We start from the raw sequence: 24858 nt of genomic DNA, 5'->3' as shown, positions 1-24858 counted from the left end.
TGTTCCCCGTTCCTAGATCTATAATCTAACCATCACTACACCTGAAGTTCCCTGATATGTCTTCTTCTGCTCATTAGTATATGCTATTTCTTCTGTCCTGAAATCTATATCTCACATATTAGCCTGTTAAACACCTTATTCTTTGCAAGCTGCAAAGCTTTCCTCATCCTATGAAGTATTCACAAAATTTCATAGATCTCACCTCCCATATCCAGCCATAATTAATGAGTTGACATATTCCTCCATCATATAAGTAACTCAAAAAATTGTTTAAATATCTAGCTTCTCCATTCAACTCCAAATTCCATCTGAAGTACATGAACCACGTTCACTTTTGATCTTCAGTATCTGAGAAGTACATGTACTGAGGTACATAATAATTACTTGAAAAACGAATGAATGAACAATGAATAAAATTCTATCAGTAAGGCATTTAGTTCTTAGTCTACTTTTCTTTGTCTGTAAAAATGGAAAATAATACATAAACTCCTAAAAGCTCAATTTTATGAACTTGAAATCAGAGGGGAAAGCTGCATAAAATCCAAATTTGGGGGTACAGAGAGTATTAGAGCTATAGAAATCACTCCAATAGGAGCTGGAAGATTTACAGAAGAGCAGGTATCTATGCTTAGTCTTGATGAGTAAGTTGAATATGAAGAGTGGAGAGGAGAGCAGAGTGAGGGCATTTCATATGAGTGGAAAATGAGTAAAATGTTGTAGTTGAAGCCAGTGTAATGTTTGTTACAGAAAATAAAGAGATGTTCTGTTGGGCATTTTTGAGGAGTTGTGAGACATAAAATTGGAAGAGGCAAGTGTGGCTATTAAATAAGATTTTAAATCGCTCAATAGAAGGTACCAATTATCATCATCAGGATAGTTAAAAATAATTTGCTGCAAAATTGGAGTAATTAAAAGAAATTACTAGATTTTGAATTTCTAATTATGAATATACTTTTCTAAATGACTTGTCAAGGCTAAAATAGTTTATTACAATTAAAGAGTGACTTCATTTATTGACATTTCATTATAACACCAAAAGAGGCTTTTCATGCCTTGCTACAATATTCCATGCACCATTCTTTGTAGTTCTGAGAACATTCATTCAATGCTCTTTAAAACTTCATTTTTTAGCCCTAGCTGGTTTGGCTCAGTGGATAGAATGTCAGCCTGCGGACTAAAGGGTCCTGGGTTCTATTCTGGTCAGGGACACATGCCCGAGTTCTGGGCTCGATCCCCAGTAGGGGGCATGTAGGAGGCAGCCAATCAATGATTCTCTCTCATCATTGATGTTTCTCTCTCTCTCTCTCTCTCTCTCTCTCTCTCTCTCTCTCTCTCTCTCTCTCTCTCTCTCTCTCTCTCCCTCTCTCCCTTCTCTGAAATCAATAAAAATATATAACCCCCCAAAAAATAAATAAAACTTCATTTTTTAGCACCCAGTGAATTTGATGTTTTGTTTTCATGTCTCCTTCAGTTATGCACTATGTATTCTCTACAACACTCTTATCTCTTAACTATTTTAACTTTGAAAATTCCTAATCATCTATAAATACAGTGCAAATGCCATCTCCCCCATGAAGCTCTCCTGGACAACAGAAGCCTCCATGAGGAGCTCTTCAGGACTCCACAGCACCTTTTCACTGCTAGTATAAGACACAACACGCAGTAGCATTACTGCTATCCTATAGTTTCCTGTCAAGGCTCCTCGGCCCCCAAACTGGGCCTTATTTATATTGAATGTAAAAATCTTGCAGGGTTTCTGATAAACAGAATAAAGCTCATTAAAGCTTGAAATGACAAATACATACTGGTAAGAGAATATGTTGAGAGTTTTTGTTAATCACCAACAATCTAAAGAAAATGTATTTTTATTTTTGCTTTCATATATAATATTCTGTTTCAAAAAATAGCCAATAAGAAAATAGAAAAATATTTGCCTACCACATAAATCAAATTCTGAAAATACTCATTATGAGGTAGGTGGAAGTAAAAAGAATACTTTCCTGTGCTGCAGGTAAGAGTATAAATATCTGAAAGCTGTTTGGCAATATTTATCAAAAACTTTTTTAAAAAAATAAATTCATTTCAACCAGTAATACTACTTCTAGCAACATTCCTTAAGGGAAATTTCAGACTGATTGTGAAAAATGTATGTCTAAATGATGAAACATTATGTAATCACTGAATTTTGTTTTCAAATAGTATATAAAAATATAGGGGGAAAAAGATGACCTTTGAGACTTTTTTTAAGGCAATGAAGACTGACTTGTATACAAATCCTACTTCTGTCCCATACTAGCTAAGTGACTTTGGCCAAGTTATTTATAGTCTCCAAAACAAAATTTTCACATCTACAAAATGAGTAACTATTCCATAGGGTTGCTGTGAGAAATAATTGAGATTTTTTTATGTAAAACATTCAGAACAATGACTAGCACAAAATAAGTGATCAATTACATAATCTATTATACCAGTGGCAATAATGATGATGGAAATGGCTCATAAACCAAATGGGACTTGTTTTAGCAGGAATGCCTCAGATTCAAAGATGTGACATTTCAATTTTGACACAGCTCAACTGCTAGGAGAAATTTTATAGTGAACTGAAGATTAAGAGACAGAGAGAATAACCTTAATATTTTTTATAAGCATTTTTTATGGAAAAATACAGAATCCTATCTTTAGTTATCATTATTCTGGGCACCGTACTGCTGGATGTCATGATTTTCATTATTAGGATTGATATTATAGAGTTCTTTTTAAATATTTAAAAATACTCTATTTTTGACAAGATAATTCTGCCACCTTGCTAACTAATCATCTCAGAGTCTACACAATTATTTACATTGTGCCATTAATGGACCATTTCTTTTTTAAAGCTCAGGCAATCATTGTGACAGTAACAAGTCAGTATTTTATGATTTTTTTGAGTTGCTGGTATCCTTTGTTCTTCCTTAAAAGAGATGTCACTCAAATCCACGTCTGATTGGTACTTCTCAAAGAACAAGGAGGAAAATTTGCACTTGTCATGAAGTCATTTATAATGATGTTAGAGAAGAAAAGATTAGACATTTATAAATTTCTTTAGAGGTGCTTGCCATGCAAATGTGCTGAGTGGGATGTTTAAAATAATCGTAGCTGTTAGAGAATCATTTTAAGAACCCAATTAATTGTAGGTGGAGTGTTAGGAGTCATGTGATAACTGCAAATAAATTTAAAGTGATTGCTGCATATCTATCATTTTTGTGCCAAAATATTTACTTGGAAATTATTTAGAATGAGATTACCCAGGCGATTAAAACTGTAACATTAATGAAATAAAGATAAGATCAATATATAATTATCTTTGGGAAAGGAATGAAAAAGTACAGAAATAGAGAATAAATAATGAAGTGTGGTTTATTGAAAATCACACAAGTACAAAGAAAATCTTGAGCAATGCTGAGCCAGACTGATCTCTCTTGTCGTCCAAATGTGTGGTGTGTATGCATATGTAAGAGGCATAAGTGGGAAATTCTTATGGAATATACGTATATATGCATATATCTATACATGTAATCTGTGCAAGCATACACTTCTTATGGTAACTTTAATAAATATATTTTGTATGATTGATACTAACTTAAATTCTATCCATAAGCTATTCTATGAATCATTAGCAATTGCTCTCATATGAAATACATTTCTGTCAGTTCTTTTTGTAGGATGTGAGAGGAACTAGACACGCTCTACTCAAGCACAGAGGAGAAATGTAGTCTCTGTGTAACTCACACATGGAGCCTTAAAGCTACAATGTTAATGCTGATTCTTCACCGGAGGAAACCCCAACCTCTCTTTAAAAGAAAACTATTGAAGTTGGCCTTCTTTCCAAAGTTCTTGTGACCTGGGAGGCTTTCCCAGGTTTGTGGATGGAGATTTAGAAAATTGAACTTTGAGCATTTCAATAAATCAGAAAATTCCAAAAATGTATACAAACTAGGTAGTCTTTGCATCAGCCACTCTGTATGACTGAGTCACTGACCTACTGTCTCCAGCCTGAGATTTGACAAATGATGGTATGTTGCTTGTCTCTGATGCCTTTTAGATCTAAAATTCTGAGGCATCAGAAAGCCCATAGGGAGAAAAGTATGTTCTCATCCACGCACACTAAACCGTTTATATTTTATTTGCATGAAATCATCAAAGAGGATGAAATGATTTGTATCTGGTTAAAGATATACTTCAAGCTGTTGGTATTATGCAAAAGTGAAGAGGCCTTCTGAAGACTGAGATTACAGAAAGAAGGGAGAGAAAGGGAGTGGAGGATTCGCTGATGACCGTGAGGCCACTAGCCTAGCTGGCTCAGTGGATAGAGTGTCGAACTGCTGACTGAAGGGTCCTGAGTTCAATTCCAGTTAAGGGAATGTACCTCGGTTACAGGCTCGAGCCCTGACCCTGGTTGGGGTGCATGTGGGAGGCAACCACTTGATGTGTCTCTCTCACATTGATGTGTCTCTCTGTCTCTCCCCTCCCTCCCACTCTCTAAATATCAATGGCAAAAAAAGTGAGGCCACTTGATTCTAGTCAGCCGGAGAGCACCATGACCAATGAAGAAAACAGAATATAAGTAATAAAGGAATAAATATGGTTAGTACAACCAGAATCCAAAAAGATAACAGTCAGGAAAGGTAATTTTGAGTAAAAGCATACAAACAAAACCTTAGAGCTAGAATGATAACAAAAATATCTTATGCGTTATGTAATGGTAAATGGAATATGAAACAATAACTTAGTTTGGAACTGCAATATAATCAAATATTAAATAAGAAACTTGGTCAAATAAATGAATACAAATAACAGCAACTCCCATTTATTAAACATTTAGAGTATTTCGGGAGCTGTACTGAGACTATACATATGATTTTCTGAAACTAGCATGTTGAGCACAGGAATCTCCTCAACTATTCCTAATAAAATGGCAAAAGGGTAATAAAAAGAGGAACCCAGGCAAACCTGGCAATAAGCTCTCTGTTCTGTAATATATTTGAGGAAAAGAAGTGAAATCCTGAGCTCTTTTTCATCCTAAATGCCTCTTGCCAAATTGAACGCAGTTAATTCACCTAATGGTATTATCCACAAAATCAAACACATTTTTTCACACATTAGTTATCTTGCCAATTAAAAATAAAAACAAAACGGCTTAAGATCTGAGAAGATCCTACGATCAAGACAAGGACAACCATCCTACTTATTTTGAAGGCAAATAATAGCCCTGAATAAGATTCTCTTGCAAGATACAACTAAAAAATAAATGAAAAATAGCAGAAAGTAACATGAACTATATTAAAACTCCTAAACAATCAGGACTAGAATGTAGCATTAAAAAGACAAAGAAAGATTCAACAATATGGTTTTTAAAAAATATTATTTAATTGATTTAGGCAGGCCCTAAATCTCCACCCTTAGAAAACTGCAGAGTATGGAGTTACTCTCCTGTTCCTAAGAATTCTATTAAAAAAAAAAAAAAAAGAATGATTAGAACTAGCGATTTAAAACAAAATTTATTGTCAGAGAAGGGAAATGAGGAAACTAGAGTAAGCCTCTTGTGATGATGGATTAGAGTTGGATGTATTGGTAGACTGAAACTCATGGTCTTTAGTCTATGTAGCTAGAGCAGTGGTTCTCAACCTGTGGGTCCCGACCCCTTTGGTGGTGGAATGACCCTTTTACAGGGGTCGCCTAAGACCGTCCTGCATATCAGATATTTACATTACGATTCAAAACAGTAGCAACATTACAGTTATGAAGTAGCAACGAAAATAATTTTATGGTTGGGTCACAACATGAGAAACTGTATTTAAAGGGCCAGAAGGTTGAGAACCACTGAGCTAGAGCTTTAATAATAAAAAGCGTAATATGCAAATCTACTGAACGACTGAAAAGCAGAATGACCATGCTATGACACCCACTGGTGCCAGGCTAGCCAAGGTAGGAGTGATGCAATTGTTCCATAGTGTTATGTGTTTTATTAAGAGCAGAGCACTGAGACCCTCTATAACTGATTTTCTAAAGTAAATGATATTTGGTTATTTTTTTCTATATGTACAATATATTCTTTCTATATGTACAATATATCTTTTCTATATGTACAATATATTCTGTCTGGACGACCATGCTATGACACCCACTGGTGCCAGGCTAGCCAAGGCAGGTGTGATGCAAGTGGGTAGGGGCCCGGTCATCGCCCCATGATCGCCCTGCAGAAGGAGGCCCAGGCCACCAGTCGGTGGGGCAATCAATCCGGGGCACTCCATGATCACCCCAAAGAGGGAGGCCCAGGATACCCTGCGGCAGCGCTGCGGTGGGTGGGCGGGGCCTCTCTCTGTGGGGGGTGATCCATCACAGACCCCAGCCAGGTGGGCAGGGCCTACCTCTTTGGGTTGATTGTCATGGGGTTCCTGAACTGCGAGAGGGCACAGGACAGGCTGAAGGGACGCCCCCCCCACCGAGTGCACGAACTTTGTACCCTAGGCCTCTAGTTTATGAATAAATGTAAATGTAAGTGAAAAAAAAGACAAAGAAAGAATATATTGTACATATAGAAAAAAATAACCAAATATCATTTACTTTAGGAAATCAATTACAGAGGGTCTCAGTGTTCTGCTCTTAATAAAACACATAACACTACGGAACAAATTTTTAACATAAACTGAAAATACAGCGTACTGCGATTAAAAGAGAAGAGCCTAAGACAGATAGAGATAAAGAGGTAACACAACCTACTAGAATAAAACATGTAATACAACATAAACACGAACGTGTTTATGCAAGGATGGAGTATCCATGTCCCACAGGGACACTTACATCGCACAGGTGTTTGGGGATTGCAAGACCAAGGAGCTGAGCATGTGTTTTGGACCCGCACGCTGTGTAGCAGAAGCCACTCATGCACTTTTTCTTATTGTTTTTTATTTTTGTCTTTCTGTTTTGCCTTGAAAATCCATTGTTCAGACAGTCCAAAATGAAATATGAGATAGTGCTGAAAGATGAGACTCCCAGGTCTGAGAGCTCTCAAATAGTTACTGGGGGGAAGTAGAGACCAAGTATGAATAGCACTGCTTCTAATGACACAACTAGATCAAGGCCGGGAGGATGTCTAGCAGCTGGTGTGCACAAAGGTGAAAGTATAGTGTGCATGGCACACACAATGGGAACATAAAAGCATGAACCAAGGTCACCTGGAGGTTGTAAAGCAAGAAATGGGACCTCTAAACATTGCAGTGTTAAAGGGAGGCAGGAGGAGGAGGGAGGGGAAGAAAAATGAAATCTAAGTGTCAGAAATGCTAGATTATACTAAGTTAAAGAAATGTTTTACTTGGTATCCCTGAAGCTTTAATATGGTAGAAGGGTACTGTGATGTGCTAATAGGAAAATAAGTTCCCCAATGTATTTGGCTACAGATATCTTTTTATTCCATCCATGGAGAAGTGTACACATGTAGTGTTCTATGAAGCATGATTTGGGATAGCTAATGTAGTCCAGTATTTTAAGATCTGATTTGCAATGTTCAGAAAGAAATGACTTGTTTATAAATGTTTAATTTATCTAATGATTTTTTTTAAAAGAAATGACTTGTTTAAGGTCTTGAGTGTGCATTTAAGGAAGGTGTACTGATCTGTGATAATAAGGATGAACCTGGAGGGCATTATGCTAAAGGAAATAGGCCAGAGAGAGAAAAACAAATACTACATGGTATCATTTTTAGGTGGAATCTAAAACATATAAACAAAAAAGCTGACCTCATAGAAACAGAGTAGAATGGTGGTGGCTGGGGCATAACAATGGTAAAAATGGAGAGGTGTAGACCAAAGGATACAAACTTTGAGATATGAATAAATTATGAGGATCTAATGTATAGCATGTGACTATAATTAATAAAATGGTATTGTATACTTGAAATTTGCTGAGAGTAGATCTTAAGCATTCTCACCACACACACACAAAGAGTCAACTATATGAGGTGATAAAAGCGTTAACTTGATTGTGGTAATAATTTATATAAAAATGTGGACATACATATAGTAATGTATATTTTAAATATATACAATTTTAATTGTCAATTGTTCTTCAATAAATCTATGGAAAAATAATAAATGAAAGAAGAAGGGTTGCAATCGAAAAAATAAAAAGAAATAAATATCGCAGTGCTTGGTGGTAGTGAACTAAAGTGAACTGGAAAGGGACATTTCCAGTCAGGCAACTATAAAGTGTTTTACTCTGGAAATGACAAACTTAGAAGATGGTGAGTGGCTTTAATACTGAGGCAAGATGTAGCAGGCAGTTGGGAGTTAGGGTGCAAGGTCTGAAGGAATGATATCAATCAGACTTCTAGGAAAACCTATTAATATAGCCATTATTCAAGTCTATACTCCAACTACAAAGGCTGCAGATGTAAAATTGAAAGTTTTTATGTAGGTATTATCAAAGAAGAAATTGATCACATACCAAAATCTGGACGAGGGGACAGAAATGAAGCAGGAGATGAGATCATAGATTTCTGCAAAGCCAACGACTTGTCCATCGTAAATGCATGCTTCAAACAACCAAACAGACATCACCAGATGGCCAATATAGAAATCAACTAGACTATGTAATTGCAAGCAGGAGTTGAAAAATCTCTGTTCTCTCTGCCAAAACAGAACCAAGAGCAGATTGTCGTACTTACCATGAACTGTTAATATCAAACATTAGAGTAAAGCTGAAGAAGAACACTAAAAAATTGTAGTGACAAAATATAATGTAACAGCATTCCTGATGGATTTAAAGTCCATGTAAAAACAGGTTTGCATTGTTAAATTTAACTGACTGAGAACCAGTATAACTATGGGCTGAAACTAGAAATACTGTTAGTGGAGAATGTGAAAAGGCAATGCCAGAAGTAAAAAGGAAAGAAAAGTTGAGTTGGATGAAATCTCTAAAAATTATTAAAGATAGGCGAGACACAGAAGTAAAATGTGTAAAAAGCAGTTTTTCAACAACTATCATGTACAGATAAAGAGAAATATTATGATCCTCAATAAAAGGTAAGCCCTGACTGGTTTTGCTCAGTGGATAGAGCGTCGGTCTGCGTCCTAGGGGTCCCAGGTTCGATTCCGGTCAGGGGCATGTGCCTTGGTTGCGGGCACATCCCTAGTAGGGGGTGTGCAGTTCTCTCTCATCGATGTTTCTAACTCTCTATCCCTCTCCCTTCCTCTCTGTAAAAAATCAATAAAATATATTAAAAATAAATAAATAAAAGGTGAGAGAAGAAAACAAAACAGGAAAAAGTAAGAGATCTCTATCAGAAGGTTAAATAAATAAAAGGGAAATTCAAACCTAGACTAGCAATGCTGAACAACTAACAAGGAAGCACATTATTTGACCAGGGGAAAATGAAGGGAAGATGGAAACAGACTACTGAAAATCTCTACAGAAGAGACCACCTTTGACAGATACCTTTGAAGATGATTCCTAGGAGGAAGGATCTATAATTATAGCAAATGAAGCGAAAGCTGCCCTGAAAGTACTGGGAAGAAATATATCACCTGGGGGAGATGCGATACCTATAGAATTATTTCAAGCCACAGAGAATTAATTTGATAATTCCCAACTATGAAATTTTCAACAAATATGGGAAAAAAAAACCCACAATGACCTCAGACTAGAAATGATCAATATATATCTCAGTCTTTGAGAAAGGAGGTGCCAAGGAGTGCTGTAACTGTCAGAGCATAGCCCTAATTTCCCAGGCAATTAAAGTGATGCTAAAGATGATGCAACCATGTTCTACCTTACATGAAGCAAGAAATGCTAATGTTCAAGTTCGGTTCAGAAAAGGAAGATGTACTCAAGATTTAATTTTGAACTGTTATTCGAGTTATCCAAAAAATTATAGAAGAAGGTTAGTCTATGGTTTCTAGACTACAGTAAAGCCTTTGACTCTGCAGATCATGAAAAACTATGAGTTGCATGGAAAGAGGTGGTTGTACATCAGCTCTTATTCATATTGATGTGCAATCTGTGTTGTGAACAGGAAGCCACGGTCAGGGCAGAAAATGGAGAGACAGAGTGGTTTCCTGTAGGCAAAGGTGTCAGACAAGGGTGCATTTATCTCCTTATTTGTTTAATCTGTACACAGAATATATCACATGATATATCCTAGGCTCAGAGGAAAGAGGAGTAATAACTAGTGGAAAAATACCAATAACTTAAGATATGCAGATAACACCATCTTTCTAGCAGAAAGTAGCAATGATTTGAAACAACTTCCGATGAAAGTGAAAGAACAAAAGGCCAAAACAGGACTGCATTTGAATATCTAAAAGACAAAAAATCATGGCTACAAAGAAATATACAAGTAGAATATAGACAAGGAAGATACTGAAATTGTTAAAGATTTTGCTTACCTTGGTTCAGTCATCAATTCAAATGAAGACTGCAGCCAAGAATCAAGAGAAGGTTCAACGTGAAAGGAGACGATGGAAAAATTAGGAAAGATCACTAAGAGCAAAGATGTGCCATTAGAGACGAAGGCCAAGATCATCCACACCTTCATATTCCCAATTACTATGTAGAGGTACAAAAGTTGGACAGTAAGAAGGCTGTTAACAACTGACTCATTTGAAATATGGTGTAGAGGAGAGCTCTACAGAAACCCCGGATGTTCAAGTAGGTCCTAGATAAAATTAAGCTTGAAACATTCTTGGAGACAAAAAAAAAATGACAAAACTGAAACTGACCTACTTTGGACACATTCATTGTAAGAGGGAAAGATTCTTGGGGGAAGGGGAGAATAATGCTGGGGAAAATGGAAAGCAGCAGGAATAAAGGAAGACCAAATATTAGATGGATGGACTCAAAGAAGCCATAGGTATGAGTCTGCAGACCTGAGCAGGGCTATTGAGGACAGGACATTTTGGACATTACTCATTCATAAGGTTGCCAAGAGTTATAGCTGACTCTATGGCACATAGCATACAAAGTGTTCATGCTCATTCAAAAGTAGCTCCTTTGGGGGGAAAATAAACTGGTATGAATAAGTAGATACATATACACATATAAACATACGTTTATTTTCCTAGACATAGAAAAGACATTTGATAAATTTAATAATCATTATTTTAAAATGACCAATAAAGTAGAAATAGAAAAAAAATCATCTATAAAAATACAAACAGTATTATGTTTCATGGAAAATATCATTATTCTCACTAAAATTAGAAAACTGACAGAAAGGCCAGACTCACTGCCATTATTTAACATTATCCTAGAGATATCAACCATTGCAAATAGAGAAAAATATGTGATGTATAAAAATTGAAAAGGCAATAAATATATCATTTTTTATTGGCTAAATACGTGAGGACCCTTAAAATCAAGTGGAAAAACTACTGACAGCAAGATAAGACAGTGAAATAATTAAATTCAAGATTGATATGAAGAAATCAATAGCATTTGTATTTAGAAGAGTAAAAATATTATTTGAATAACAATAACAATAAATAATAAAAGTATCAGATAAACTCATCAAGAAATACATCAAGATTTACTAGACATTTTAAAAACATTATAAAGAAAACATAAGAACTAAATGAATGTTCTTTGATAGGTTCCGTTCTTCCTAAGTTCCTTTATAAATGAAACCCTATAGAAAGAAAATACTGACAGAATTTTTTAAGTAGTATCGCTGTCATTTCTTACAAAAAATTATACAGAATAATTATTTGAAAACTCAGAAGGAAGAGGAAGAGGAAAAGAAGAGAAGAAGATTACAAATAATAGAAATCAGCCCTAGAAGAAAAATAATATATAATAGAGGCATGATTTTGGGTTCCTGATACTACTGTGAGAAAACATGGTTTCTGGATCCCGTCCCCCAAATCAACCTAATTAAAAATAAATAAATAAACATGAGAGGGAAATGCATAATCCAGGTTATTAAAACAATAAAATAAAGAGAAGAAATGGGCAAGAATTGCCAAGTCATGAATTTCCCTAGAGTTAAATCAGGGCAAAGTAAAAGCACAGACATATATTGATTTGAGCACAAAATATATTTTTTGCTGGCCTGACAAAAAATATAGGTATAATTCTGATTCATTTACATTAGATAGCTATTGTTGTTTTGGCTGTTGTAAATTTTTTTATTTGACAGTCTAAGGCAGGGGTGGGCAAACTTTTTGACTCGAGGGACACAATGGGTTCTTAAACTGGACCGGAGGGCCGGAACAAAAGCATGGATGGATTGTTTGTGTGAACTAATATAAATTCAAAGTAAACATCATTACATAAAAGGGTATGGTCTTTTTTTTCAATAGTTTTATTAATTCCAAATGGGCCGGATCCGGCCCGCGGGCCGTAGTTTGCCCACGGCTGGTCTAAGGGAAAAGAGGTCAGTGTCCCTAAGTAAATAGGCATTGCATGTTTTAAAGAGTCTTGCAGCACACTGGTTGAAAACCATTGCACTAAAGAATAGGGAAGTAGAGAGAAACTAAGATGGCAGCATAGATAAACACCGGGAAATTGTCACCTCACACAACAATTGAAAAATACCGAAAAGGACGGAGCAAACATCGTCCAGAACAACAGGAAGCCTGGCTGAGTGTAAATTCTACAACTAGAAGAAAAGAGGGGCACGCTGAGAGCCAGAGGAGCTGCGGAGGTGAAGTGCAGAGGTACGGCGGCGGCTTGCGCGCACGGAAAGGGGGTGGCACCTGAGGACGCGGCTGTCTTTTTGAATCACAAGCTCCCGACTGCTCTGAACTCCGGTTCCGGCGAGTCTCTGGGGACCCAGGACTCATATGGGGAGAAGCTGGTCTGTCAGGCAGCAGCGGGCGAACTTGAGGGCAGCTTTCCCTCAGAGGTGCTTGCAGCCGTTACCGGGACACTGAGACGCGCTACTCCAGGCGGAGAATCAGCCATAGCTTCTTTCTCCTCCCTTTTGACTCCCTGAGACCCCGCCCCACCCAGGCTGCGGCAGAGGCTTTTGCATGTGAATGTACCTAATTGCAGCCGAGCCAGGCAGACCCGGAACTTCCAAGAGGAGGCCCAGGGCCCCGCAGCGGCTTGCATTGCTTCACAGCTGAGCCTCTTCGTGGCTCCTGCTGTGTGGCCTCAGGCAGAGGCTGAATTAGCACCTCCTTAGATCCAGGAGCCACTGTGCCCAGTGGTCAGAGGGGGACCATTCTCCCACTTCAGACACGGCTGATTCCCACAGCCAGTTGGCCTGGAGGTCAATTCCTCCCAGTGATCCTACAACAACCAAGGCACCAAGAGTGCACCAAGAGTGTCCACCCCAGGTAACTGGGGAGGCTGAGCCACTGGGCCCTACAGGACACCTGGCGCGCAGGGCCACTCTATCAACACAGGGAAGCAGCCAAAATGCGGAGACAAAGAAACAGGTCACGAATGGCAGAAATGGAGGAAAGCAAATGACTGGATATAGAGTTCAAGGCCATGTTTATAAGGTTTTTCAAGAATTTTATGGAAACCGTGGATAAATTTAATGAATCCCTCAAGGAGTATAGTGAGACCATGGAGGACATGAAAAAGGACCAACTAGAAATTAAGCATACACTGACTGAAATAAAGAATAATTTACAGAGATCCAACAGCAGACAAGAGGATCCCAAGAATCAAGTCAAAGATTTGAAATACAAAGAAACAAAAAATACCCAACCGAAAAAGAAAAAAGAAAAGAGATTCAAAAAATATGAAGATAGTGTAAGGAACCTCTGGGACAACTTCAAGCGTACCAACATCAGAATGATAGGGGTACCAGAAGGAGAGAGAGGGCAAGATATTGAAAACCTTTTTGAAGAAATAATGACAGAAAACTTCCCCTACCTGGTGAAAGAAATGGACTTACAAGTCCAGGAAGCGCAGAGAACCCCAAACAAAAGGAATTCAAAGAGAACCACACCAAGACACATCATAATTAAAATGCCAAGAGCAAAAGATAAAGAGAGAATCTTAAAAGCAGCAAGAGAAAGACAGTCAGTTACCTACAAGGGAGTACCCATTCGACTATCAGCTGATTTCTCAACAGAAACCATGCAGGCCAGAAGAGAGTGGCAAGAAATATTCAAAGAGATGAATAGCAAGAACCTGCAACCAAGATTACTTTATCCAGCAAAGCAATTGTTCAGAATGGAAGGTCAGATAAAGAGCTTCACGGATAAGAAAAAGCTAAAGGAGTTCATCACCACCAAACCAGCATTATATGAAATGCTGAAAGGTATTCTTTAAGAAGAGGAAGAAGAAAAAGGAACTCTTACCATTTGCCACAGCATCGATGGAACTGGAGAGCGGATAAATACCACAGGATCTCACTCATTTGTGGAATATAATGAACAACATAAACTGATGAACAAGGTCTGATCCAGAGACGGAGAGGCATTGATTGGACTGTCGGGCCTTGGAGGGAAGGTAGGGGAGGGTGGGGGCAAGGGGGAAAGATCAACCAAAGGACTTATATGCAAGCATATAGGCCTAGCCAATGGACACGGACAACGGGGGGGTGAGGGCATAAGCGGAGGGGGGTGGGGGGGTAGAGGGTACACATATGTAACATCTTAATCAATAAAAAAATATATATATAAAAAAAAGAATAGGGAAGTAGTTTCAGTTTCATCTATGCTGCTTGTCTTTCCATTGTTCCCAAAGCAGCCTGACAGAGTTGCCAAGAGTGTGAGGTCTCTTTCAGTTTTGTTCTTTTTTATTTTCAATTAAATAAAAAGCATCTTATTTTATAATCGCATAGCTAACGTATGCAAACAAAGTTACGTAACTGTCTTCTCTTCAGCAATATCTGTCTTATGAAGTTTTCAGAAGAATCATGACACAGGCCTCTGATCTCAAAGAGTTCAAATTCTAGTAAAAGCAATAAACTTGACATTAAATGTTTAGAAAACAGTGTGAGGCCATATATAAATAAGAGCTGAGTAATGTGGTAAGGTTATAATGCAACCCCAGTCTGGACACTGGACGATTAATAATGTTTATGGGAGAAAAAAAATGACCAGTGTCATTAAAGTCATCAGTTCCACTCACCCTTTCAAAACAACTCAAACCCTCGACTGTCTGTTCCTCTCCCCTTTGTAGACAAGATACCTGTGGTTCTAGCACATTTTTATTATTTATTCATTTTATTGTTTTTTATAATACACATTATTTCTGAAAGTATTTAAGATGGTTGTTACAGCATGAAGAAGTCTTTGAAAATGTCTTATGGACTTAGCCCCTAAGAGACACTAGGCCAACAAAGCCACAATGAGGCAATGAGATACCTATTGCTTCACAGGCATTAGGATGGCTATTACTTAATAAACAAATACAAAAGGATGTGGAGAAACTGAAACCCTTTGCATCACTGTTGGGACTGTAAAATTCTGCAGTCACTATGAAAGGTTCTTTAGGGATTCTTCAAGAAAATTAAACAAAGAATTACCATATGATCCAGAAATTTTACTTCTGGGTATATACCCAAAGGAAATTAAAGCAGGGACTTGAATAGTTATGTCTACATAAATGTTAACAGCAGCATTATTCACAATAGCCAAAACATGGAAGCCACCACAGTGTCCATGGACAAATGAGAAGATTTTAAAAATATGATATATGCATACAGTGAAATATTATTCGGCTTTAAAAAGGAAGGAAATTCTGACTCATGGTACAACATGAATGAACCTTGATAACATTAGGCCAAGTGAAATAAGCCAGTCACAAAAGGACAGATACTGTATGACTCAACTTAGATGAAATAACTACAGTAGTGAAATTCATAGAAACAGAAAATTGAATGGTGGTTTCCAGGGCTGGGAGGAAGGGGGGAAAGGGAGTTACCATTCTACAGTCACCAGGGTCCTATTGTTTTTCTTTCTCCCTCACATCTGCATTTATCACCCCATACTAGATCACTTTGATTTTCCGGTAAGAGAGAGTCCCATTGTCTCCAGCCAACTAGAGGGATGTTTTCTCATCTCAAATTTTTTAATTCTATTTCCCAAAGGTTAATTCTATCCTTGGTAAATGGATGATCGTGGAAGTTACTGTCACCATGTTCTCCAGCATATCCGAAGTTTCATCGCATTTTTATTCTCTGGATTTGATTCTTAGGATCTCAACACTTGTCCAGAGCATTCCTGGATTTTTCTTATATCCACTGAATTTTTATGAGTCTTATTTCTCATGAATTCATGGTGCCTGATGAATTCATAATGACCCCAACTTCCTTCACTTCCAGTTTGCTTTATGTTCTACCTGAAAGAATAGTGCATTTTGATAGCCTCCCAATAGCTTGAAATTAAGAGCATCTAGAATTTGAGTAGGTGGGAACCAAATAAAAAAATATCTATCATATGACAAAAACAGAAAGGATAGAGAGTAGAGAGTTTTATCAAGTTTTCATATGAAATAACATTTACCCAGAAATGCAAGATGTGTATATGTAAGATCTGGTGAGATTCCTTTTTGTACTATAAAAACCACTAAAACTTTTTACCCCATGGTTCAATTCATCTGTAAATTCCTAGTACAGAAAAGAAATGAAGTGAATTCATCTAAATTAAGGAAATTGGGCCTCCCAAGTTCCTACATCATAAAGTCAGATCTATTATTTATTTTTTTTTAATTTATCTTTATTATTGAAAGTATTACAAATGTCCCTCTTCTCCCCCTCCACCCCTTGCATTGACCCTCTCCACCCTGCACCTTCCCTCTCCCCTCCAGGCCTTAACAATAAACTTTAATCTAAGCAATTTTCTTTTAGCATTTACTCAAATAAAAGTGTCAGCATTTGAGAACAGAATGGTTAATACCTGAGCCTTGACACGGAGTCCATCCTTGCAGATTCCTGAGGGTGACCACCTGGAGACAGGTGATTTTAAGAGCCCTCAGATTAGAGATAGTCAACAGTATGACTGCAGGGGGCCCTCCTTGCCTCTCAGTGTGAGGAAGGGATGCTGAGATTCAGCAGGGAAGAAGACAGAGGAAAAAGCAGGAAGGTCTGAAATGAAGACCACATAGAAATAATTAGCCAGATGGGCAGCCGAGTCACAGCCAGAAAACAGAAAGCGCAGAGGAAACAGAAACTATAAAACAATGAAAATAGTGACTTACACAAATGCACTGACGTTAAATTGAGATCTCAGCATCGACAAAACACAGGGAACAGAGAGAACGATTCTAGTGTTGAATGAGGAAAGGAATGCATATATGCAGAAAGGCCCCGAAGTTTTTCTCTTAACTTAAAACAAACTTCCTTCTGTTCCTCAAATGTCACTGGAGTCCTGATCAGATGACCTTCCTGAAGCAGTAACAGGTCCACACAATGATCATTTCCTTTGCTGGAACCACCTAGTAACATAGTATAATAGTCTTTTTCTTTTCTCTTTTTCTAATGCTGACTTTAAATTAAACAACTAGAAAAGGGAAATTAAATAAAACATAAAATAAATTCTGGGAGACAATTTTTTCCTTAGGGGAAATAAATGATAGAAATTTCTCATATAATTAAGCTTTTAAAATACTAAATATATAAATATATTTTAAAAAACAGTAAAGATAGCAAGAAACTAATACTGTGTTTAATATCATGTCTCTGAAATCACAGTGCCTGGGTCCCAATCTTAGCTCTACCCTGTAGTAGTTGTGTGACCTGTACATTGGCTCATCTGTACTGGCCTTTAGTTTTTCTGTTTATAAAATAGTGATGATAATAATAGTGTTTACATTATAAGGTGATTGTGAGGATAAATTGAGCAAATATATATAAAACATTTAAAACAGTACCTGACCAATAAAAAGAACTATGTACGTATTTAGTATTAGAAGAACATTTGAAAAAGACAATTAGAACCTTGAAAGAAAGAAAAAGAAGAGAGGGGACAGGGAGAGGAAGAGGAAGAAAGGAAGGGAGGAAGGAATCAAGAAAGGAAGGATGGATTATCATTTTCTCGGGTATTCCAGTGATTAATTTTATATGTCATAATATTAAGTATACATGAAACAACAAAAAATGTAAAATTTACAACAGGGGAATAGAAGATAGAAGAGGAATAGGTAGTGACATGTGTAGTCAATGCCTCATTGTACAGAAAACAAATAGTTATCAACTAAAATTGGTAAACACAAAATATGTGGAGGGAATACTAAGAGAAACAACTACAATAATTAAAAGGCTTGAGAGTGGAAATTAATGGTAAGTAGGTATTACTTGATATTTTAATCAAAAGCGTGTGTCACTTTGATAAGCCATATATATGTATGTATGCATACATACATATATACAACTTTTAACTGTACTTTAGAAACACAAGTGTTTAAACATGTGGAATTGCACTAAAATTTTGTTTGCTAGATCATAGTGCCTAATTTATGTAAATGTTAAAAGCCTAGAAACACCTGCTTTCAAGTATCATAAAACATTATGCCCTAAATTGTTTCTGAAAGCAGCCTAGCTGGAAAATATAATGTAAATGTTGAACACATTTGGCTTGGGTACCAAAGTCACAGGATGACCAATTTCCATTGTGATATAGATTACTTAACCACTGCTTCCTACCTGCCATAATGAAAATTAGTGACAAGGTTTAAAATATCCCCTATTTATTTTAAGAGACAACATGACCCTTAACCCTGTAGCCTAGAAACAAAGAGTCACTTCACAGATACGTTGCAGTTCAGAGTTGCCAACCCCTCAACTCTTTGAATTTCATGCCATTATCTAAACTAATAAAAGGGTAAAATGCTAATTAGACCAGGTGACCGGACATCTTCCAGAAGTCCGACTTCCTTCCAGACAAAGCCATGGTGGTGGGCGCTGAGGGAGAGGTGCTTAGGGGCAATCAGGCCAGCAGGCAGGCAAGCAGTTAGGAGCCAGCAGTCCCGGATTGTGAGAGGGATGTCCAACTGCCGGTTTAGGCCTCATCCCACAGGGGTTGGACATCCCCTGAGGGGTCCCAGATAGGAGAGGGTGCAGGGGCCGGGCTGAGGGAACCCCCCTCCATGAGCACGAATTTAGTGCAGCGGGCCTCTAGTCTTTAAATAAACACTTCCCTTTCATACAATTAAGTCATTGTCAATGTGCTGCTTAAAAGTGAAGCAGAACCCAGCAGGTATGGCTCAGTGGTTGGTCACTGACCTATAAGCCAGGAGGTTACTGTTTGATTCCTGGTCAGGGCACATGACCCAGTTACAGGCTAGATCCCCAGTGTGTGGGCATGCAGGAGGCAGCTGATTAATGATTCTCTCTTATCATTGATGTTTCTGTCTCTTCCTTCCTCTCTGAAGTCAATGAAAATATATACTTTTTAAAAGTGAAGCAGAACTATCAGTGTGACCTCGAGCATTTTGAATTCTCTAAAGAGCCACCTCACTTGTGAGAGGAGAGGGGGTTGAATTAGATTTCCAAAGACCCTTCTATATTTCAATTCTATGATTTCTCAAATTCTACTCACTAGGAATATTTTTTAATATATTTTTATTGATTTCAGAGAGGAAGGGAGAGGGAGAAAGAGATAGAAACTTCAATGATGAGAGAGAATCATTGATTGGCTGCCTCCTGCACAGCCCACACTGGGGATGGAGCTGGCAACCAGGGCATGTGCCCTGACTGGAAATTAAACTGTGACCTCTGGTTCATAGGTTGATGCTAAACCACTGAGCCATGCTGGCAGGGCAAGGAATATATATATATATATATATTTTATTTCCTGTGAACATCACACCTTTGTTCATCAGGCATTATCCTATATAATAAAGAGGTAATATGCAAATTGACCATCATGCCCTCACACAGAATGGCTGCCCCCATGTGGTCAAAATATGGCCACCACAAGATGGCCAGGAGGGGAGGGCAGTTGTGGGTGATCAGGCAAGCAGGGGAGGGCAGTTATGGGTGACCACACCAGCAGGGGAGGGCAGTTGGGGGGACCAGGCCTGTAGGGGAGGGCAGTTAGGGGCGACCAGGCTGGCAGGGGAAACAGTTGGGGTAGACCAGGCTGGCAGGGATGTGGTTAGTGGGTGATCAGGCTGGCAGGAAGAAGCTATTAGGGGAAATCAGGCAGGCAGGCAGGTGAGTGGTTAGGAGCCAGCAGTCCTGGATTGTGAGAGGGATGTCCAACTGTCGGACATGCCCTGAGGGGTCCCAGATTGGAGAGGGTGCAGGCTGAGCTGAGGGGACCCCTCCCCCCCCAGTCCACGAATTTCATGCACCGGACCTCTAGTAGATGATAATGGTGCCAATGTACCCAGACATAATATAGTGGATCTAGTAATTTGTTTTCTTTTTCAATAAAGAGAATATAAATTGACATCATACTATAAAGTGAGATGCTTCTGCATCCTTCCAAATAATCTAGTTAAGTCCTCTCAGATGCACTCAAAGCATTATTAGAAACCATACTTTCTCTTACTTGAACTTTTAGGTCCACTTTTAAGGAACTAAAAAAGTTTGTCTTTTGCAGGGGAAAATGATAAAGTAAAAAGGGAGAGAACAAGTGAAAACAAAAATAATTGAAGTGTGAAAGGTTGAAAATAATTGTTTTATGACATTATTAAAAGTCTTTGTTACTCATAATTTTCTAACTGAAAGGCTATAATAGTATTGGTTTAGTCAAACTATCCAGCTGCACTCAGGAAATACTCTTCTTTGAGACAAAGTCTATATTTTTACATGTTCCCTTCTTTATTTTATTGCTCTATGTAGTATTGTAAATTGCTAATTATTTCCATGCTAAAATTTGGGAAATTTGACTTTTTAACATTTTGGAGCAGATTTAATTGCTATTTTTAAGCAACATGAAGCAAGACCTTGTTAATTAGAATATTAGCATTTTAATAAAAATAAAATCACACAAGTGATTTGAGAAAACAACATAAGAAACACATAATCAAACCTTCAAACAAATCACAGATTGGTGGGTCTAAGCCTACTATTAATATTTTTTAGTAAATTTTAAAAATTGTAACCTCATTAAAAATTAAAAGGAAATTTTATTCATGCAATTACCCTCTAAGCTAGTGGTTCTCAACCTTCCTAATGCCGCAACCCTTCAATACAGTTCCTCATGTTGTGGTGACCCCCAATTTCATTGTTACAAATTGAACATAATTAAAGCATAGTGATTAATCACAAAAACAATATGTAATTATATATGTGTTTTCCAATGGTCTTAAGCGATCCCTGTGAAAGGGTTGTTCAACCCCCAAAGGGTCGTGACCCACAGGTTGAGAACCGCTGCTCTATGCAAATAAATTCTTATTTCTGTAATTACTTTTCAACTGTTTCCAATAATACTTACCTATATAAAATAATTTGCTGCAAAACATCAATTTTCTTACAAAGGATTCATGCAGTCAAAACTAATGACCCTAAAATAATTTTCCAAATTTAGAAGACCCAATTGTCCAGTCATTGCTTATATAAATGCACATCTACAACATCAATTTTTGCATGTTCTATTGTTTTCTTTGTTTCTATACAATTATTCTTAGTATGAGAAAGATGGGAATGATTTTGATTTGAAATCACACATGTTTAAAATTGAATCCTACCTTAATATACTATTAGTTGTAATAGTATTGTAAGAAAAAAAAAAGCAATCGGAACTCCAATCGATTTAAGTGTTTACTTCCTCAAGTCCTGCTTGTCTGAGAACAATACCTCATCCATATGCATGCAGGAGGAGGGAAATCATATTTGTACAAAATGATACAGTTGTACCCTGGGGCCACATTTTATTGGTGCAGGAAGGGAGTGTATGGCAAGCTGAACCAATCAGAGTCCTTTCCTGAAAACTGGAATTAGAACTGCAACATTAGCTATCCCCCATCAATCTTCTATTTTTATAAGCAGCCTCTTTTTGCTTATCAACCCAGATGTATAACTCTTTTCTGAGTGTCCTCTAAAATAATCTAATCACAAATACATTAAAGAAAAGTGTGCATTTTGCTGAAGACTTGTTATAAGGAAGATGGTAAAGAACATTTATTTCACATTACATACAGCAAACAAATTAAAAACTACTCAAGAAGTAATTTCTGATCTCCAAAGCCCTTTCTTTCATTACCAAGTTTTGCTATCCTCTAGTCCTTCTTTACTCTGGGCTCTATCTCCTGACCCCTCCTTTCAGTTTTCTCTCTCTTCTAAATATATAAAACAAGCCCTACCTGATTTAACTCAGTGGATAGAGAGTCGGCCTGTGGACTGAAGGGTCCTGGGTTAAATCCCGGTCAAGGGCACATGCCTGGATTGCGGGCCCAATCCCCAGAAGGTGTGCAGGAGGCAGCTGATCAATGATTCTCTCTCACCATTGATGTTTCTATCTTTCTCTCTCCCTCTCCCTTCTTTTCTGAAATCAATAAAAACAATATATATATTGTATATACAATATATACAATGTATATACAGTTTGGCTCTAGCTCCTACTCCCAAATTGCAAATCCAAATTCAATTCCAGGTATAGAAAGACAAAAACAAAAGTATAAACATTATATGTTCATACTCTCTTAAGAAAATAATAGTTTCATTGCTTTTTTATAGCCTCTAGGTCCTCCTTTCCCTCTTTTATAGATATATGCAGTGCATTTCCCAAGAGAAATTTTAGAGGCTAAAACATCCCTGTATTATAGCATGTAGTATATATGGAAGGTTTGAAGCTAAAAGGCTTGCCTTAATGCTACCGGATGGAGCGGCTAGGGCTTTTCCTGCCTTTATCCACATGACTCAATGAGGGCACAGTGAGAGGGAAAAGACAGACAAGAGTAATTGGGGCACAGACAGGAAAAGGAGCCCAAGGACTGGCAACCATTCCCTCCTGTCATGACACTGGGCTGCTTTAGCTCAGAGATTTTGGAAAGGGAAATCCACATGGTAGCTGCTAAACAAAGCTAAGTCTCAGGCTGATCTTGGGACTTTATCTCCTTCCGTCGACACATGTAACTTCTCTATAAATCTTCCTTCAACCATATCCCCCAGTTAAGTCTCTCTTTTCTTTTTTCTCAGCACTCTCTCTTTGCTGCTTTTAAGACAAATATTCAATTTTTTCCAATAGTTCTATAACAATTAGAAAATTTAAAAAAAGAGCTACAACAACAGCAAGTGGGACTAAGCAAACATTTACAAAACTATTATCAAAATGTAACAGCAGTTATTCATACTTTATTCATATTAGTTCCTTTCTTTGGCAGTGGTGCCACTGCCTTGATTTTTGCAGCTGTTTACTCCCCATTGTTTTTACATTTTCACTGGAAATTTCAACAGAGCGGACATTTATTTTGTATCATTTTTTATTACTATGAAATGCAGTTTGACAATGCAGACCCCATGAAAGGGCATCAGAACCTTCCTAAGGTCCATGGACCATTTGATAATGATAAAATCTAGAGGTTCTCTTACTCTCCTACCCTAAATAAATGTGTGGAACCTAAGCGGATAGTTTTTGCAGAGAATAATCCGTAACACACACAGTCAAGATTACATAGAAACTGATTTTCTTATAAGAAAATACATATTCTGAAGTTACTGAAATGTGCCTGTTATACAATGTATTTCGTTTTAAACTATTATGGTAAGTAATGAAAATATCAGTTGATATATTCAAGAATCTTAGGTAACTAAAAAGTATTTATAATAACTTCAAAGGACATCACAAGTAATTTATTACATTTAAAATAAAACAGAGAATTTTGACCCATTTCAGGATTTGGTACCCATTCGTACAACAAAAACCTGTATGGTAAACAGCTATATGGGAAGCACTATTCATTCTTGGAATTTAAAAAAAAACATGTCTTAATGATGCAACACTATGTATATGTAACCTACATAGTAGGTGACTTTTACTTTAACCATGTGCATTATAATTTATTTATATCAGTTTATATATTTCTTTGAGATAACAGAATAGAAATAAAATTGAATTATTCAAGATCATTTTCAGCACCCATTTAAACATTTTTAGATTTGCTGCTGAACACTTATGTGAAGTACTTTCAAAAGGCCCACAATTATTCATAAGCCACTACTACTTTCCCAATAGTGAAATTCTTCCTTGAGAATGCACAAAGACACATTTTTCTACTTCTTGATTCTATGTTTCAGCGAATAAATGAATATTTCATGCACCAGATACAATAAAAGGAATAAAATAGTCTTACATCTAAAATTATAAATTTTGGCAAGAAATTATTACCTGACTAAAACATTCAATTCCCATGAAATGCCAAAATCAAAATAGTATACTTATTTATTTTTAAGTTAATATGAATTAATGAGGCTTCTACTAGTTCATGGTGTTAATATGGCTACTCTGTCTCATAATGTTCATTCATTTCTATGATCTCCTCAATAAAGTTTAATACCTAGGAATACTGGATTTAGAACCAAAGGATTTTTCAGGAACTGGTTCATATACTTTTTAAAGGTGTGATATTGAAAAGTAACTTAACCTCTATGAGTCTTAATTTTCTCATTAATAAAATTTGATAAGATCATAAAGTTGAAGTTAGTTTTATATGAAATCCTTTATGTTAAAAAAAAACACACACACACACAACTAAAGCAAAATGTAAACCTGTGGCTAGTATTATCATAGTTTCCATCATAATTCTTTTAATTACAGCATAGTATTGAGCCATAAACTAGGTTCTTTTCATTGAATTTTTAGAGAGAGAGGAAGGGGAGAGACAGAGAGATGATAGAAATATAGAGATAGCGATAGAGATAGAGATAAAGAGAAAGTGAGAGGAGAGAAAGAGAAAGAGAGAGAGAGAGAGAGAGAGAGAGAGAGAGAGAGAGAGAGAGACATTGATGTGCCTGAGGATTAAACCACAACCTAG

The 24858-nt window shown here is 37.1% G+C and overlaps 1 protein-coding gene across 1 annotated transcript in view; it reads right to left on the bottom strand.

Annotated features, from left to right (window-relative positions):
• The window catches only part of LOC308516050 (uncharacterized protein), a 256319-nt gene extending 245646 nt beyond the window's left edge, over positions 1 to 10673 (bottom strand). The window contains exon 1 of the mRNA XM_081086793.1: positions 10422 to 10673. Within this exon, the coding sequence (XP_080942919.1) occupies positions 10422 to 10570 (149 nt within the window). The 5' untranslated portion in view covers positions 10571 to 10673. The remainder of the gene's footprint in view (positions 1 to 10421) is intronic.
• Between the last annotated feature and the right edge of the window lie 14185 nt (positions 10674 to 24858).

The sequence above is a fragment of the Myotis nattereri genome (assembly GCF_964212035.1).
Source record: "Myotis nattereri genome assembly, chromosome: 3".
Lineage (NCBI taxonomy): Eukaryota > Metazoa > Chordata > Mammalia > Chiroptera > Vespertilionidae > Myotis > Myotis nattereri.
Note: the sequence above shows the minus strand (reverse complement) of the source record. Positions and strands in the feature narration are given on the sequence as shown.